Raw genomic sequence first — 19,582 nt, forward strand, 5'->3', positions numbered from 1 at the left:
TTCTGACATCTCTGGAACCTGTCGGAGGTTCCATCACAGATCCGGCTCTAAATATCACATGCTCCACTGTTTCTTCCGTCCGGCAGCTGAGCGGAAAGCGAACGGACCCTATCGTACTCAATGGTGTCTGTTCGGATCCAGAGACGGAGCCGTTGGGCCGCGGAGATTCCCCTCCCCTGCCTGAATGGAGCAAGAAAGTGTAATCCCCACCGCAGGTGTGAAACCACCCTCACCAGGTACAGTGCCTGAATCGGGCAGCATGGAGCCAGGACGGATTGGCACACTGTGTGTGTTGTGTTTTTTTTTTTGTTTGTTTGTTTGTTTTGGTTTTTCGGAAATGCTGCAACATGCAAGAATAAACGTCCTTTGAAGTTTGACTCAGAATGGCGCTGCGAGTCGGGTGGCGGTGCAGTGACTGCCTCTCCCTGCACACGCTATCTGATGACGAATCTCTCCTATAGCCAATCGGGGAGTGGAGCCATCGCACTACATGCTGCCCGTGCTTCCATTCCCCTCCCCATGTGAACAAGGGCCTATGCTGCTGAGGAACGCAATCTCTATGGGGAGCAGTAGTGGTGGGGATTGTCTGTCCTCGTCACATGTGAACAGCACCTAACGAGCGCTGATCGGCGTACGAATTCTATATCGGCGCTCATTTAAATGGGTTGAGGCTGTATTCACACGCTGCGCTCAAACTGCATCTTTCATCCTGCAATTTGTGGCGCCACAGATGCATAATTTTATTTTTTTGCGTGTGTAATTAATGCGTAGAACACACTTTGGACGCACCAGGTCGTTAGAATTGGATAGTAGGCGATGCAGCCACCGTAATGGTCGCCAAGGCAACAGTATGACCACCACCGTCTCTTCTGCATAGGATCAAGGAAATGAGGATATTGGGGGAGAAGAGTCGCTCTGTTGCTTCTATTAGCAACATAAAATTTAGAAAGTGACATAAAAGAGAAAAATGTGCCCAGACCGTGACCTTTCACCCCTGGGCCAGGATTACCCCACAGGATGCACCCAAATCGGTCCATGTGAAATTCTACACCAAAATCTACTGATCTAATTGTGGATTTTGATGTGGAAGTGCGGGCAGGTTTTAACCCTTTCCAGTCCTGCTGCCCGCCTGCACCCTCGCCAGCTCTGATTTATTTTGGGTGGGAAATCTTTGTGGATCCCTTGGAACTACTCGAGAGAAACACATAAAAATGACCGCGTGATGATTATATTAGCAATTGTTTGGAAGTTAAATGTTCGTTTCTATGTATATTACACTTTATATTTGTATTATAGCTGTAGAATCTATTTAGTAATATATACACATGTTATAAAAACTACATTACGCCAAACAGACTCTAACATCAGCGCTCTCTTCTGCATTGTGTCGGACCTCGCCTGGGCGCCATACAGGGAAATCTCGGACGGTCCTACACTGGATTAGAAAGGGTCAAGGCATGATCAATTCTCCATCAGAATCCACAACTAACCTGCGGATTTTGGTGCAGGGTTTACAGCGCCTTGCGGTGGTTTCCACCTTGTGTGAAAGCTCCCATGTTGGCTCCCTTCCCACTGAAGCAACTTTTCACCTTTGGGACTGGATGCAGTAACCGCACGCACCTCTCAGGGGGGGCGCAGCACAGCCATAAATCCCCAGAGACATTTGCCTGGACCTTTTAGAGTTCCAAGATGGCGTCCGTCTCGTCAGATCATTTGTCGCCCTCTACTGTCGAACTCTTTTTGCGCGGCTCTGGCCAGAGTCTCTGGTGCTGTTATCTCAGGTAAAAATCCAGAGCGCAAGCTGAAAGTCGAACGGATCGTCTAGTGATCTCATTGGGCGCTATTTGGATCCGAAACGTTTTACTTTTTGCCGTTGTCTGACTGCTAGGACGAAGCTGAATAACAAAAAGCAAAACCACTGACGGGAACCCAGTTACAAAACACAGCTTTTCTCTGGTCCAGAACGTCCGGTGACAATCTCTCGGCCCGCCATCGCTGCTTTCCCATAATTCTGGATCAAATTTTTGCCGCTGCTGTAACTACGCAGAAGATATAGCGCTGGCCAATATGGCGCACATATGTGCTGATTGGGTGGTGGAAAGATGGGTGATAACCTTTTGTAGGAGGGGTCATAGTGACCGTATTGATCACCCAAGAAAGAGCGATATAACGCCAGCGCTTCTAAAGCCGGTCATTAATATAATCTGGTGGAGTAGGATGTGCCTAATGGGTTAAGATCGTCAGGCGCATTGTGTCCGTTCAGACTCTTTCTCGTTTGAGCGATATCTGCGTTCGCTCGTGCAGCCTGGTTAGACCGGCAGATAAAATGTTGGCTCATTAAAACCAGAAATGGTTTGGTTCTTCTCCTTCCCTGGATAAGGCTACAAGCGCAGGTTTTATTCTTGGCCGTGTGAAACCGCCCGGAGGTTAAATAATTCCCTCAAAGAAGGTGCTTTTCGGTCACAGAAATGTCTGCAACAAATCTGCAGCGTGTGACTAGTACCTTAGAGTTCCTGAATTGGTGCTGGATTAACCCCTTAAGGACCAAGCGCGGTTACTATACAGCTCTTGGTCCTGGGCTTTAATCCCCATCAATAGCAGATGTGCAGCGCAGGATTAAAGCCTCTGATCTGGTAATCAAGCAGGAGCAGCTCGGGTCCTCAGTTGTGAGACACAGCTGAGGACCCGGAGGAGAAGGGTTTTTTTTACCCACTTTTCCTTTCCCGGGTACATAGCTTTCAAAGTGGAAGTTTCTCTCACTACGCGACCTGACGATCACATGACCACCGCGCGTCCCCTGTTATAGCAGAACTGCATGGTCCTAGCAGACCCTGATCAGCTCTGCCAGTGATTATTATCAGTACAGGAGGATGTCTCCCCTGTAACTGGGGCTCCTAGGGATACCCCAACTACAGCGAAAAGCGTGAAATAAAAAAAACCCAACAACAATGTGGGTGACCCCCAGTCTTATTAGATGGTAAAAATAATAGTTACAAAAATAAGTTTAAAAAAAAATGACAAAATAAAAATATATACATAAAAAAGAAAATGACCGACCGCCGACTCCAACCAAAAAGTCGCCATATGCGCCCTGTAATCCCAAACTATACATATTATATATCAAACCGTCTGAGACCAAATAAGGGACCCCATTCTCATACTTTATTTTAGCGTAAATTTACTGATTTAAAAAAATAAATAAGGGAAAAAAGAATCAGTGAAATAAGATTCAATAAAAATGGCCCTTTATGTCACGGAAAAAAAACGCAGCAGAAACAATTTTGGTAGCTGAAGAAAAAAAATAGGGCAGTAAAACCCCCACAAGGGGAAAATCCTGAAATGTGTCTGGTCCTTAAGGGGTTAAAAGAATTTTATTGTGTTTTAGGTATATAGATTTTTTTTTTTTGGTGGTGAGGCTTCCGTTAACAGGTGATTGGCGGGATGTCCGCGCTGGAATGTGTCGTCGATAAGAATCTCATCCTTTGCCCTTTCTATAAACTTTGCCCAGTGAGGTAACGGCGGGCGCTCTGCCAGTGGAGGCGCTCCAGCTCACATCTCCGTGGCGATCAGACTGTACGCTAAAGCTGCGTTTAGACGGAACCATTATTCTTCAGAAAATCGTTAAAAGAAGCGAAACTGGACCATAATCCTTCAGTTTAAAGTGCGCCAACAGCGGAACAGCGAACGTGAATCCCGCGATTCTTGCTTGTCGTTTATTTTCAGCTTGCATAAAAATAATAATAATAATAAACTTTATTTGTATAGCGCCAACATGTTCCGCAGCGCTTACATAGACAGGGGGAATACAGAAAGACAAAAGTACAGAAATTACAGAACCACGGTTACATAGTAATCAGTTGATTGATACAGTAGGGGTGAGGGTCCTGCTCCAACAAGCTTACATACAAGTAATGGGGTGAGACAGAAGGTAAAGGGGCTGGAGAGTGAGGGGTGATATACACATAGACAATGGTCAGATATTTGGCAGTGTGACGGCAGAAACAGTATGACTGCAGGAGCGGTTTATGATGGCTAGCAGGGATTGCAGTCAGTAGGTCAGGGAGCATGTTATCAGGCGGAGTACAGAGGGGTTTGTTTAGGGTATGTGGTATCCCTCCCTGAAGAGGTGCGTTTTTAGAGCACGCCTGAAGTTCTGCGAGTCCTGGATTGCTCGGTTAGCCTTTGGTAGTGCGTTCCAGAGGACCGGTGCTGCTCTGGAGAAGTCTTGGAGGCGGGAATGAGAAGTTCGAATTAAAGGGGCGCTCAGTCTGGTTTCATTAGCAGAGCGGAGAGCCCGGGCTGGGTGATGGATTGAGATGAGGGAGACGATATAGGGGGGCGCTGCACTGTGGAGGGCTTTGTGGATGAAGGTAGTGAGTTTAAACTGAATTCTGTAGTTAATGGGCAGCCAGTGCAGTGACCGGCACAGGACAGAGGCGTCCGAGTAGCGGCTGGACAGGAAGATGAGCCTGGCTGCTGCATTCAGGATGGATTGGAGAGGGTAGAGTCTGGGGAGGCCGATCAGCAACGAGTTGCAATAATCGAGCCGGGAGTGGATGAGGGCAACAGTAAGCGTTTTTAGCGTGTCCACAGTGAGAAAAGAGCGGATTCTTGCGATGTTCTTGAGGTGCAGCTGACATGTTCGGGCAAGAGATTGGATGTAGGGGGTAAAAGAAAGATCAGAATCAAATATGACTCCAAGGCAGCGGGCGTGTTGTCTAGGAGTTATGGTGGCGCCACACACTGAGATGGAGATGTCAGGATGAGGCTGCTTAGTGGAGGGTAGAAATACCAGGAAGTCAGTTTTAGAGAGGTTTAGTTTTAGGTAGAGAGAGGACATGGTGTTAGAGACAGCAGACAGACAGTTAATCAGCGCCGGCTTACGCTAAGTGAACGAAAACTGCATTACCCGTGCCGCCCCCACCCACAAAGGCGCTGGTGATGATGGCACTAGCTCACTTGCTTGGGGAAACTAGAATTGTGAGATTCTCATGGAGTCAACAAGGGCTCTGAGAGTTAGGCGACCTACACAGAGGCGAGCGCCATACCGCGTCATGAATATGCGATTTATTTACAGGCAAAAACACCTCACATCTGTGAAACTCTGATCCTCTCATGCGGGTTTTACGCTTGCCTTAGAATCGGCAGTGCTTCCCATCGCTTTCACATGCACGTCACACGGCAGGCGGGGCACAATGGCCGATGCGTTCCGAGGAATGCGATAAGTTAGAGCATGACACGATTTTTTTTCCGGCTTGGCAATGCAGTGCGGGAAAACATCGCTCATGTGTATGACTCCATTCAAAAGATGTTTCCACGTGAGATTAGCGCGTCTCGCAATGCACAAACCTCACGCCGTTTTCTCGCTCGTGTGAAACTGGCCTTAGGGCCCTTTTCCGCGGGCCGATATCTCGCTCCGGTTCCGGCATCCAGCGGCCGCTGAACGATTACTGTTCAGTGTAAACGCCTGGCCTGAGTGACTATCGAAAATTCATTCGCCTTTCGTTCGCCGTTAAATTTCCGCATGCTTTCACTGTGAGCGTAGGCGGCCGCAACAATTCCTGACCCGCTCCGCCTTCATTCACTGAGCGGTGGTCCTTCACCCGTGTGAAAGCCGTAGCACTGGGACGACTGCCCGCCATCTGCACCCGCCAGGTCGGACAGTGGAAAGGGCACCGATACTCGTGTACGTGTAATATGTAACGCCCACCCGGGTCTAGCAGATGCGTTAATACTTCTTGTCTATTCAGTCCGGACGCTCTACAGCTTTGGCGTAAGCGTGAGCCAATATCTGCTGATCACTGCGGGTGAGAGTGATACCGCCACTTTTCAGGCCACTGATAGGCTGGCATCCACTACTGAGTGCCGCCATCTTTTTGGCGGTGACGGGTGGCCCACATGACCAGCGGCGTTCAGTAGTGGTGGCTGGGTGAGGGTGAGCGCTGTTATGTGCAGGCAGCACACAGGCATTTGTAGGTGTGTGTACGCCGATCCACCGCCGCACCAAGTTTCAAGAAGTTTTTGATGTGGAACTGATGCGGCTTTTCTGCTACGTGATGCGAACGCATCCTTGCCGTGGATCGGCTATAACCGCGCCATTGTGTTTAACCCCTTAATGTCATAGGTCACAAGGTGCCATCCTGCACATGTGGGGTGTGTATGGAGGGAGACCGCGGGGTGATCTCCCTCCATATAAGACGGCTGCCGGAGGCTTCTTACAGCCGACAACCAGCGGCGACAGATGGCGGAATTTAGCTTTTTTCCATTTCTCTCTATAATTTTAAAAAAATGTTGAAAAAAACCCATCTGCAGTACAGAAAAGATGAGGCAGCTGCTGCCAGAGCCGGGCTCCGCATACGGAATCCGTCCCGGCCGTGCGCCCGCGGGATCTCGGTCGCACAGCTTCCCCCCTCTCGTGCCGCAGTTTTCTTTGAGTATATTTTGCGCGGGGCGATTATCATCAGAACTTTCATTGTAAAAAGCGAATTTGGGTAATAATCTGTGCACAATCCAAGAAATCGCGGACGCGTGCGATGCAACTGTCCAGTTGAAACCAATGGAAAACTCTTGGCAATTCTCCGATGCGGCTGAAGGCCAAGCTGGAGGATCGCAGTCTCACCGGCGTGATGGGAGGCGATTTTTACAGAAAACCGCCTCACCTCCGCCATTACATCGCGTTCAGCCGTGTGTGTGATTTATTTATGGACGACAGGTAAGTCCGTGTACTTTACGCCAGGTGAGCGGTGGATTTCATCGCGTGTCAGATAAATAGTGAGATGTGGCCGTGCGCCATTTTTAATTGAGTTTTGCACAAACCTTTTTTTTCAAAACTCCATTTGTAGTCTATGTAAAAAGGCAATTGCACGCCTCGTTTGCCCGCGGAGCAGATTACTACACGATGGACTTTTTGAAAACAAGTACACCCCCCTCCCCTCCCCGTCCCAAAAAAACCAGTTGTTCATAGCAACCAATCAGATTCCAGCTCTCAAGGCTGGGTGGAAAATGATAGCAGGGGTCTGATTGGGGGTTGCATGGCGCCCTCTAGCGGCGGTCCACTCTCACCACCTGCCTGCAGGATTTCGGGGTTTGTCTTTATTTTACTCCGTCAGTCGTGAGCGGATGTAGCCCCGCCCCCGTCGTTAACATAGCCACGCCCCGTAGTGAGATGTCCGGAAGACCCCGCCTTCTACGCCACGAAGAGGCTGGCCCCGCCCCGTGACGTCAGCGCGGTGTCTGGACGCTCCGGTTCTGGTTCCGCTCCCGCCGCTCTCGGTTCCTCCGGATACTCGGGGTCCGCGGACCAGCCGTCGTCAGTAGCGGCAGCGGAGCGCCGGGCGGCCTCACAGGATTGTCGTCTCCGCCGAGCCCGAATGAGCGCCATTTTGTGTTAGGGCCGCTGGAGAGCTGCGGAGCCGCGGACCGATGTGACTGCTCCCCGGCCGGAGAGAAGAGCTGCCCCCGGGCCTGTGTCCCCCCGGCCCCCGGGAGGAGCGGGCTGGGGGGCGGAGAGCGGTGACGAGCGGCCTGACTACACCAGTGAGTGTTCACCCCCGTCCTCATGGTTCCGTCCACACTCCTGTCACCCCCGGACTGCAGAGAATGAGCGGCTCCAGCCGGGGGCCACAGTGATGATGTCCGGGGGGCGGCGTGTGCTCTGTAGGATGTTTCCCAGGTGACACTGACCCCCCCCCTCCCCATAGGTGACACTGACGTGCCCCCCCCCCACACACATACACACGTGACACTGACCCCCCCCCCCTCCCTCACAGGTGGCACTGACCCCCCCCCCCTCCCTCACAGGTGGCACTGACCCCCCCCCCCTCCCTCACAGGTGACACTGACCCCCCCCCTCCCTCACAGGTGACACTGACCCCCCCCCTCCCTCACAGGTGACACTGACCCCCCCCTCCCTCACAGGTGACACTGACCCCCCCCCCCCTCCCTCACAAATGACACTGACCCCCCCCCCCTCCCTCACAGGTGACACTGACCCCCCCCCCCTCCCTCACAGGTGACACTGACCCCCCCCCCTCACAGGTGACACTGACCCCCCCCCCTCACAGGTGACACTGACCCCCCCCCTCACAGGTGACACTGACCCCCCCCCCTCACAGGTGACACTGACCCCCCCCCCCTCACAGGTGACACTGACCCCCCCCCCCTCACAGGTGACACTGACCCCCCCCCCCTCACAGGTGACACTGACCCCCCCCCCTCACAGGTGACACTGACCCCCCCCCCCCTCACAGGTGACACTGACCCCCCCCCCTCACAGGTGACACTGACCCCCCCCCCTCACAGGTGACACTGACCCCCCCCCCTCACAGGTGACACTGACCCCCCCCCTCACAGGTGACACTGACCCCCCCCCCTCACAGGTGACACTGACCCCCCCCCCCCTCACAGGTGACACTGACCCCCCCCCCTCACAGGTGACACTGACCCCCCCCCTCCCTCACAGGTGACACTGACCCCCCCCCTCCCTCACAGGTGACACTGACCCCCCCCCCTCCCTCACAGGTGACACTGACCCCCCCCCTCCCTCACAGGTGACACTGACCCCCCCCCCCTCCCTCACAGGTGACACTGACCCCCCCCCCCTCCCTCACAGGTGACACTGACCCCCCCCCCCCTCCCTCACCGGTGACACTGACCCCCCCCCCTCCCTCACAGGTGACACTGACCCCCCCCCCTCCCTCACAGGTGACACTGACCCCCCCCCTCCCTCACAGGTGACACTGACCCCCCCCCCCCTCCCTCACAGGTGACACTGACCCCCCCCCCCCTCCCTCACAGGTGACACTGACCCCCCCCCCCCCTCCCTCACAGGTGACACTGACCCCCCCCCTCCTCCCTCACAGGTGACACTGACCCCCCCCTCCTCCCTCACAGGTGACACTGACCCCCCCCCTCCTCCCTCACAGGTGACACTGACCCCCCCCCTCCTCCCTCACAGGTGACACTGACCCCCCCCCTCCTCCCTCACAGGTGACACTGACCCCCCCCCTCCTCCCTCACAGGTGACACTGACCCCCCCCCTCCTCCCTCACAGGTGACACTGACCCCCCCCCTCCTCCCTCACAGGTGACACTGACCCCCCCCCCTCCCTCACAGGTGACACTGACCCCCCCCCTCCCTCACAGGTGACACTGACCCCCCCCCCCCCCCCTCCCTCACAGGTGACACTGACCCCCCCCCCCCCTCACAGGTGACACTGACCCCCCCCCCCCTCCCTCACAGGTGACACTGACCCCCCCCCCCTCCCTCACAGGTGACACTGACGCCCCCCCCCCTCCCTCACAGGTGACACTGACGCCCCCCCCCCTCCCCTCACAGGTGACACTGACGCCCCCCCCCCTCCCCTCACAGGTGACACTGACGCCCCCCCCCCTCCCCTCACAGGTGACACTGACGCCCCCCCCCCTCCCCTCACAGGTGACACTGACGCCCCCCCCCCTCCCCTCACAGGTGACACTGACCCCCCCCCCTCCCCTCACAGGTGACACTGACCCCCCCCCCCTCCCTCACAGGTGACACTGACCCCCCCCCCCTCCCTCACAGGTGACACTGACCCCCCCCCCCCCTCCCCCCCTCCCTCACAGGTGACACTGACCCCCCCCTCCCCTCACAGGTGACACTGACCCCCCCCCCCCCTCCCTCCCTCTCAGGTGACACTGGCTCCCCCCACACCCAAAGTTGACTGCCCCCCCCCCACACAGGTAACCCCCCCCCCCCCCCCGCGCGCGCTGTCGTCCGTCTTTAGAATAATCCGCCTTTTGCACGGAACGATCCTCACAAGATTGGCGAATCTGCGCAATAATCACTCCGTGCGAACAGCGACCGACGGGGGGTCATTTTTTTCTTTGTTCAGTTTTAGTGGGCATAAAAGTCCAGCGACGATCGGCTGGCGGGAGCAGCGATAACCACCCTGCCTCTCCGTCCGCTGAGCGATCACCGCTATCATGTGATGGCACCGGAGCGATAACCACCCCGCTCCGTCCGCTGAGCGATCACCGCTATCATGTGATGGCACCGGAGCGATAACCACCCCGCCTCCGTCCGCTGAGCGATCACCGCTATCATGTGATGGCACCGGAGCGATAACCACCCCGCTCCGTCCGCTGAGCGATCACCGCTATCATGTGATGGCACCGGAGCGATAACCGCCCCGCCTCCGTCCGCTGAGCGATCACCGCTATCATGTGATGGCACCGGAGCGATAACCACCCCGCTCCGTCCGCTGAGCGATCACCGCTATCAGTCCGCTGAGCGATCACCGCTATCATGTGATGGCACCGGAGCGATAACCACCCCTCCTCCGTCCGCTGAGCGATCACCGCTATCATGTGATGGCACCGGAGCGATAACCACCCCGCCTCCGTCCGCTGAGCGATCCCCGCTATCATGTGGTGGCACCGGAGCGATAACCACCCCTCCTCCGTCCACTGAGCGATCACCGCTATCATGTGATGGCACCGGAGCGATAACCACCCCGCCTCCGTCCGCTGAGCGATCACCGCTATCATGTGATGGCATCGGAGCGATAACCACCCCTCCTCCGTCCGCTGAGCGATCACCGCTATCATGTGATGGCACCGCGGCGATAACCACCCCGCTCCGTCCGCTGAGCGATCACCGCTATCATGTGATGGCACCGGAGCGATAACCACCCCGCCTCCGTCCGCTGAGCGATCACCGCTATCATGTGATGGCACCGGAGCGATAACCACCCCTCCTCCGTCCGCTGAGCGATCACCGCTATCATGTGATGGCACCGGAGCGATAACCACCCCGCTCCGTCCGCTGAGCGATCACCGCTATCATGTGATGGCACCGGAGCAATAACCACCCCGCCTCCGTCCGCTGAGCGATCACCGCTATCATGTGATGGCACCGGAGCGATAACCACCCCTCCTCCGTCCGCTGAGCGATCACCGCTATCATGCGATGGCACCGGAGGGTCCTGGGGGTCCGACTACCAGGAACCCTCTGAACTTCAGGGTGAAGAGTCGATGCTGTGAACAGCCAAAGGGGGGGTCATCAGTCATGGGGTCCGCTGCGCTCCCTGAGATCGGACTGCTGCCCACTGGCGGATCCCAGCACCGAGCCGTAACATTCTTCCGTTACCATAGCAGATCCGTCCAAAAGTCCTGGACAAAATAATGAAGAGCGCGGTGCGAGTTCATCTGGGAAAATGGTGGATGCGTAAAAGCAGCCAGCCAGACCCCATAATAATTGATAGTACCGGATTTCACCGAAAATAAGACCCTGTCTTACTTTTTGCTTGCAGTCGCCGACAGAAGATCGCTTTCTGGTCATGGGATTCATAAATCCGCCTCCAGGAAGCAATGGCTCTGATTGGCTCATCCGTGGCACTTGAGAACCATTCAATGCAGCGCTCAATGAACCAATCACATTGAATGGCTGTGATTCATCGAGCACTGCATTGATTGGCTCAGCCGCGGTGCTTGAGAACCAATCAGAGCTATCTCTTCCTGGAGGCGGAGTTTACGAATAAAATGTGAGCGGTTATCGTTCAGTCCTCGACGCGCGTTTAGAGCAAACCGCCATTTACTTTCGCACATTAGAATGATAGTCACTCCATCTAAAAGCGCCTTAAAGGGGTTGTCCCGCGCCGAAACGGGTTTTTTTTTTTTTCAACCCCCCCCCCGTTCGGCGCGAGACAACCCCGATGCAGGGACGTACAGACAGCTTACCGGAGCGCTTACCTTGATCCCCGCGCTCCGGTGACTTCTATACTTACCTGTGAAGATGGCCGCCGGGAACCTCTTGCTTCGTGGACCGCAGCTCTTCTGTGCGGTCCACTGCCGATTCCAGCCTCCTGATTGGCTGGAATCGGCACGTGACGGGGCGGAGCTACACGGAGCCGCTCTCTGGCACGAGCGGCTCCATAGAAGACTACAGAAGACCCGGACTGCGCAAGCGCGGCTAATTTGGCCATCGGAGGGCGAAAATTAGTCGGGCTCCATGGGAACGAGGACGCTAACAACGGAGCAGGTAAGTAAAAAACTTTTTATAACTTCTGTATGGCTCATAATTAATGCACAATGTATATTACAAAGTGCATTAATATGGCCATACAGAAGTGTATAGACCCACTTGCTGCCTCGGGACAACCCCTTTAAGGACGCCTACCCACGTTGTTAGTCGCTGCAGGATTTTCCATGTGAATTCCGCCTCTGAAAACCACTGCAAAATCCACGTTTTTCTGCCGCTGATCCGTGCGCATAATTATCCCAGTCCGTGGACAAAATTTGCGTGCGGATTTCTGACGCGTTTCTGCAAATTTCCGTGTCAAGAAGTGATACGTTGCTACTTGATGCAGAAAAGCGATTTTTCTGCTTGGGAATTCCACACGTGGATTTTGGCCACACGTGGATTTTTGGGATTTTGGAGTGTGTGAGCGTACCCTGATAGGTCCGCGTGTAGACGGCTGTATGCGTAGTGGGAATAAGCCCCTCCCAGCAGCCATGCCGCGGACTGCAGAGGATTCTCTAAGCCGGATACAATTGTAACAAGCCCTCAGCTGTAAGAAGTATCTGCACTGGGGCTCCATTTTCTTGCTTCAGTCGGGGAGCAGGTCTGTCCTATGATGGACCCGAATTCCCCTCAGATGCGCTAGGAATTCTGTTTTTTTTCTCCTCCATCATGGGAGCAAGAAAACGGAATCCCCTGGATGAACGGATCCGTCTCATTACGGAACCAGACCACGCCGAACGCACCCCGCCGACTATAATGGGGGCCGTTCACTTCCTGCACTCACAGCTTTTTTGCCAGATCTGCACCGGAGACTCTGAAGGGACCCCGATGCAGATGTGAAGACAGGCTTTTGTATTTCAGTAAGCAAAAGCTGAAACAAATGGAAAACTTTCCTTATTTTGAAAACTCGCTGACGTTGTTAGGGAAAGAATCATCCGTTTCAGTTTTACTTCAGTTTTTTTTCTTCCAAAACGGAATAGAGAAATGGAAATGCAAAACTGAGGTAAAAGGAAGTGTGCAGGGGTAGGGTACTGGTGCATCTTGTCTCCACCAGAAGAATGGGTGGAGAAAAACTGCACGCCAACAAACACCCTCAACTTGATTGGCTGGGCAGGAGAATGGGTGCCCATCATCTCCCCCCCCCCCCCCCCCCCCCCCCGCTACTCTCCCTTGTCCTCTTCCCGTCTCCTGCGCTGTCAGTCCCCTCGCTGCCATTCCATCTGCGCTGCAAATAGTGCTCCGGTCCTCCTCCTGCACCGCTCTCCCTTGCAAGGACAGTGACAGCGGGGCCAGCAGCTGCGGCGGTGGGAGACTGCAGCTAGGAGCTTAGGGCAGCAAGGAGAGTGACAGCGGGTCTGGCAGCAGCCGGCAATAGCCGCAGGGAGACTGGAGCTGGAAGCTGACATGTCAGTCAGTGCAGCGACGGAGGCTATAAAAAGTTGTGAGGTGTGCACTTTGCCTCCCCCCATTCTTCTGGTCAGCCAATCAAGTTATGTGCACTGCTTGTGGGCGTGCAGTTTGTCTCCACCCATTCTTCTGGTGGAGACAAGATGCACCATTACAGTGTGAATGAGCCCACGGCGGTCGGTGCGGTTATGAAAGAGCCGTTATAGATTTCTATTTTGTTTCACTACTTTTTAAAGATTCAGAACACTTTATTAAAAAAAACAACCCGCTTTCGGAGCCGATAATGTCTTGTTTTCCCCTCGGTGGCGCTGTGTCTCTGTGAAGGGTGAGCTGTGGTTTTTATTGCTACCGTTTTTGAGTACTGGCGACTTTTTGGTCACTTTTTCTTCAATTGTTACAAGGTGACGGAAATAACGCAATTCTGGTTTGTATTTTCTGCTGTTCACCAAGCAGGAAGGGGATGCAAGACGGCCGGCGGCTCAGATGGGGCAACGACTTGTCTTTGTGTAGATCGTCTTGTGAAAGAATGAAAGTTACAAGTTTTGGGTTTTTTTTAAATTAAATTTTATTTCACTTAATTTTACTTTTATTAATTGCAATTCCATTATTTGTAGTTTATTGTATTGTAATGTTCACCTAGTAAACTGCTATATACATGGCAGCCTTCACCGGGCCCGGGACTGCCAAGGCGACCATCAGCACCCCACTGTCACATTGCGGGGGGATTCTCCCCTCCGGCTGACGGCTTACATTAGACAGTAAGGATTGACAGCGCACGGAAGCTGTCACATAACCTTAATTAACACCAGCGCTGTCAGCGGTTGTTTATGGCAGGTGGCAACGGTTACCGCCAGGTATGCAGCGGGCCCGGCTCCCAAGCTGCCCCCTTACCCATCGCGCACCTCTGTGTCAGACGTGTACGTCAGAGCGCGAACGGTGGGCCCGCGGTGGGTGGTAATGGGGTCATGTCATCTTGGTGTCTGTGAGAACGCCAATCCTCCTAGTATAAAGGGGCTTCTATCGGTCTAGTTCCCGCGGTGCCTGAAGGGTAGTCGTCCAGTGTAAAAGGGCCAAAAGGCGGCGCGGTGTGGGGCTGACTCCGTTATACGATGTACGGAATCATGGGTTTCTGAGGTGCGAATATGTGACTCCATAAAGTTATATCTACCTGTATGGCTGTCCAGTAATCCAGAACTTCTGATAATCTGGACTTTAATGTATAGTAGAAAGCTGATAAACTTTTTCATTCCGGAATGATTTACCTGTTAAAGCGCATCTGTCACTCCGACCGCGGCGTCTCATCTGCCGGAGGAGCCGGGGGAAAGATTCAGTAGAAGTTGTGTTTTGCCAAAATATCCCCGGTCCTGTACCGAGGGGGGGGGGGGGTCCTGTACCGAGGGGGGGGGGGGGGTCCTGTACCGAGGGGGGGGGGGGGTCCTGTACCGAGGGGGGGGGGGGGGTCCTGTACCGAGGGGGGGGGGGGGTCCTGTACCGAGGGGGGGGGGGGTCCTGTACCGAGGGGGGGGGGGGTCCTGTACCGAGGGGGGGGGGGTCCTGTACCGAGGGGGGGGGGGTCCTGTACCGAGGGGGGGGGGGGTCCTGTACCGTGGGGTTTACCCGGCCTGCTGGTAACCTTAAAGGTACAAAACGTCAGTTTGTTTTTTTGCCACAAACTGCATTTAAGACTAAAAAAGACAAACTTTACTGTGCAGAAATAATTTACCTTTTGGGGCAATTCTACATACGAATCTCTTGGGGTCTCTATTAGCGCAGCTATGGGGGGGGGGTTCCTTTGGAAACTGGTATGAATTACAGCGGAGAGGCCAGACCTGGCAGGCATTTCTGAGAGGTGCACAGAGTTATGCCCAGCGTTGGAAATGCCCGACTTTGTAAGTTTCAGGGCTGCAGAGTCAGAGTTGGTAGAAATGTACCGCATCGATGGAGAACAAGGCAATAATACATTCTATACATCTTAAGTCTGCTGGAATTACTTTCATGCTGACCGTGTCGTACGTTTCCTTTCATAGGAATGGAGGGAAGTTCTGACACGTCCTCTAAGTGTTCGGCTCCTGCGTGCCGTATCTGACCCGGTCGTGCGCTGCCGGCCTTAAGCTTCTACCTTTGGTTTTTTTCTTGAAACGCAGCAACATTTCATAATAAAACATCTGTGGGCTGAATGGGCAGATCTGCCCGCGGTCAGGGCACCTGATGAGGTGGCAGGGTCACGTCTCTGCCTCATACTAGTTCCTTAGGGTCTTGTGATGGCAGGTCCTTCCGGAACGTTGTAACATAGTTGCCCCCCATGTTGATCCAGAGGAAGGCGGTAGAAGCCAAATCTCATTTAAAGGAAAAAATTCCTTCTGACTCCAATCTGCCATCGGAATAATCCCCGCATCGCCGGCCCTTCTGGGTAATTAATGGTTTTCTTGTCTATTGATGTAGTACTTCCTCCTAATGATTATAACATATAATATTATAACACTCAGACATCCACGCTCCTCTTAAAGGGGTTCTGACACAAATAATGTTTTTATGCTTTAGCAGCCATTGTTCCCTGGTCTGCCTAATGGACCCAGGGAACCCACGGTTTAATGGCTGCTAAAGCATAAAAAGATAACACTTACCTGTTCTTCTGTTGTTGTTGACATCGGGGGGTCATCTCCCGGCAGGCGCTGCTCTTCCTCCTCTTCTGTCTGCACGAGCCGCGCCACTCCGGGATCGCGCGCATGCGCAGTGGAGAGGTGCCCTCTGACAGGAGTCAGGACGGGCTGCGTCTCCACTGCGCATGCGCAGCACTCCGGAGTTCAGCAGGACGGACGGGCCGCCCACAGCAAGCACTGTGCGGTCCGTCCATTCACCTCGGAAGTGCCTGACGGACGGACCAGAGCAGGAAGCGGTCTTTTTGACCGCTCCTGCTCTGCTTTAAAGGCACAGAAGAAGATGCTGGCTGGAGAGGACATGCCTGGCGATCGGGCCAGGCCAGGCAAGGGGAGTACAAATTTTTTTTGATGTCAGAACCCCTTTAAACTTTTATCAAGTTCCCCATCACCACATCCTCAGGCAGAGAGTTCCATAGTCTCACTGCTCTTACAGTAAAGAACCCCCTTCTGTGTCGGTGTAGAAACCTTCTTTCCTCTAGATGTAGAGGGCACCCCCTTGTTATAGTCCTGGGTATACCTAGATGATGGGAGAGATCGCTGTATTGTCCCCCGATATATTTATAAACAGTTATTAGGTCATCCCATGGTTGGCTTTTTTTTCTCTCTAGGTATTGTAGTCCGCTCATTCCGTTTATTACTTTAGTTGCCCACCTTTGTACCCGCTTCGGCTCTGATATGTCCCCCTTGAGTACCGGTGCCCAAAACTGTACACAATATTCCATGTGTGGTTTGACTAGTGTTTTGTAAAGAGGAAGAACAATGTTCCCATCATGCGCCCCTAGACCTCTTCTGATGCACCCCATGATCCTGTGTGCCTTGGCAGCAGCTGCCTGACACTGGTTGCTCCAGTTAAGCTTACAGTTAACTAAAACCTCCAAGTCCTTCTCCATGTCAGTGTTACCCAGGGGTTTCCTATTAGTCTTGGTTACCCCGATACAGCGACAGCTTTGGTTTTAGATAATTCATCCTGCACATTGGTGACCCCGTTGCATGGCTACATTAGGCGCCCCATGGATGGCGGCCTTCTGCTCTCAGTAACCTTTCTGGACACGCTGCCCCCTGGGGGTTCCACTGCTTCCAGTGTTCCCTGTTTAGTCTGCGGAGCGCTCCGTCGGCGGCATGTAATGTTCTGCAGCATCTTATTTTTGTACTTCGGGAACCTCGCAGACCTTATTAGAGCTGGAAACACGATCCGTCTGCCGCCTGGTAAAATAACCCTGTGATTTTTGGGCAGAATCCTCAGTTCGGCTCTTGAATTTCCAGCCGGACTGGTTTGCTCGACTTGTTTGTTTCTGTGACTGTACAACCCCTCGTAGTCCCTGGGGGGGGGAGGGGGGATGGCCTAGGAAAGTATGAGGAGACTTGGATGCTTCTGCCCTACAAATAGAGCTTTACTGAACTATGCTAGACATGGCAACACTTACCTGATGGACTATAGAATGGCGGAGGCGCTTACCTGATAGACTGTATAATGGTGGATGTGGCGTCGGCGGTGCTCCCCTGTTGGACTATATAATGGCAGACGTGGCAGCGGCGCTCACCTGATAGACTAGATAATGTCGGACATGGCGGCGGCGCTCACCTGTTGGACCGTAGAATGGCGGACGTGGCGGCGGCGCCCACCTGACGGACCGTAGAATGGCGGACGTGGCGGCGGCGCCCACCTGACGGACCGTAGAATGGCGGACGTGGCGGCGGCGCCCACCTGACGGACCGTAGAATGGCGGATGTGGCGGCGGCGCCCACCTGACGGACCGTAGAATGGCGGACGTGGCGGCGGCGCCCACCTGACGGACCGTAGAATGGCGGACGTGGCGGCGGCGCCCACCTGACGGACCGTAGAATGGCGGACGTGGCGGCGGCGCCCACCTGACGGACCGTAGAATGGCGGATGTGGCGGCGGCGCCCACCTGACGGACTGTAGAATGGCGGACGTGGCGGCGGCGCCCACCTGACGGACTGTAGAATGCTGGGCTCTTGGGGGCGCCAGAATCTGATTCGCTGTTTTGATTACGTTTCTTGTGTAAAGTAATTCTAATGACTTTCCACCTTGTTGCAGGAGACACACCGGAGCTGCACATGGGACGCTCGTCTACCTGAGGGTATTCCTAGTCCCTGGCTGCCATCATGGGTAAGGCCCAGCAATCACATTGTATTTGATGCTGCAGTTTCTCAATATGTATTATGCTGAAGAGGTTGTCCAGTTGTAAACTATTGATGGCCTATCCTCAAGATAGGTTATCAATAGCAGATGGACGAGGGTCCGCTATTTGGGACTCCCGCCCATTATAATTGGAATTTGGCCTGCAATACCAAGCCTGACCACTGCAGTGGGGACATAGCTGATTGCTTCCTACAGAATTTGTTGAGTGCACAAGCGCATTGGCCCTGTAAACTGCAGATTGCGGGGATCCTCGGGAGCTGATAATGGGCCAGCAGTAGTTTACACCTGGACAGCCCTTTTAAAGCTGGATTGTACCCTTGAATGATTAAAGTCCCTACTGTGCTTTATTTTTTGATGTCTGTCTCGCTTGTGCAAAAAATTAGAGACTTTTCTGCATCACCCTCACGAATTTTGTGGCCAAAAAAGTGGGTGGGGCCTATCAGGGGGCGTGGCCACCACGGACTGACGCATTTATGCATTACTCGCCCCAGATACTGGCTTAACTTAAACCAGAACCCTTCCCCAGCTCCTAGCCGGCACAGACTCCTGTGTTGGCGCACAGAGGAGCCTCTTCATATAATATCGGTGTTTGAAATTCCAGTCTTCATAAAATTCCCCGTTTTGTGTTTCAGTTCTTCCCATTTTTAAGATCGTTGATCAGCCTGTTGTTGTTGAGCCTGAGATGCTGAACATCTGCACAGACCCAATGCTTCTCACAGCTGAAGGTTTGTTACACTTGTATCTAGTCTAGACAACTTGCTGGAAGCCTAAGAAGTGTTTTTGCCTGCGCTGATACATTGTAACAAGCTATTAGGAGCGGAGGGGGGTTTTGAGCTGCTGATGTAGTTGGCTCATAGAGGATTGTCTACACTGGATGAAAAAGTGGAGCAAACCCTCAGCTGTGAGAAGTATTAGCTCTGGGTGCATGATGTGATCCAACACAGAATTTTCAGTGTGGATTTTGGTGCCAGAAATGGCAAAAATCTGCAGCTGAACTTTGACTTTCTGCTGTGGCGTTGCAGGCGGAGGGCCACGGATCCGCACGTGGCGGGGGCCCCTTTTCAATTGGCAAATCCCTTTTTGAATACCAGACATTGAATCTGTGTCAAGAAGTGACAGGCTGATCATTTTTACCCGGATCTGTAATCTGTATGTGGGAAAAAAATCAATGCTGTGTGAACAGACGTAGATGCCTGTTGAAAGTTATTGGATGCGGATTTGCCGCAATATTGGTGCAGATTCCGTGGCCAAAATCTACTGTGTGAACATAAATACCCCGCGGCCAGAACGGCGCCTCCTTCTGAAGTAAACAGTGTTGATGTTTTCTAGTTATATCCTGTATTATACTCCA

The 19,582-nt window shown here is 53.6% G+C and overlaps 1 protein-coding gene across 2 annotated transcripts in view; it reads left to right on the forward strand.

Moving 5' to 3' along the window:
* Positions 1–60: 60 nt before the first annotated feature.
* Positions 61–19,582, forward strand: part of MAP3K2 (mitogen-activated protein kinase kinase kinase 2) — a 46,267-nt gene continuing 26,745 nt past the window's right edge. Inside the window, exons 1-2 of one of the 2 annotated variants that reach the window (XM_066575573.1) lie at positions 61–236; positions 18,127–18,198. In XM_066575573.1, the coding sequence (XP_066431670.1) occupies positions 18,195–18,198 (4 nt within the window). In that variant the 5' untranslated portion in view covers positions 61–236; positions 18,127–18,194. Of the gene's footprint in view, positions 237–7,215; positions 7,537–18,126; positions 18,199–19,582 lie in introns of those variants that run through there. The other variant, XM_066575572.1, reaches the window with a different exon arrangement.

This window comes from Eleutherodactylus coqui, chromosome 8 (genome assembly GCF_035609145.1).
Source record: "Eleutherodactylus coqui strain aEleCoq1 chromosome 8, aEleCoq1.hap1, whole genome shotgun sequence".
In the NCBI taxonomy this organism is placed as follows: domain Eukaryota; kingdom Metazoa; phylum Chordata; class Amphibia; order Anura; family Eleutherodactylidae; genus Eleutherodactylus; species Eleutherodactylus coqui.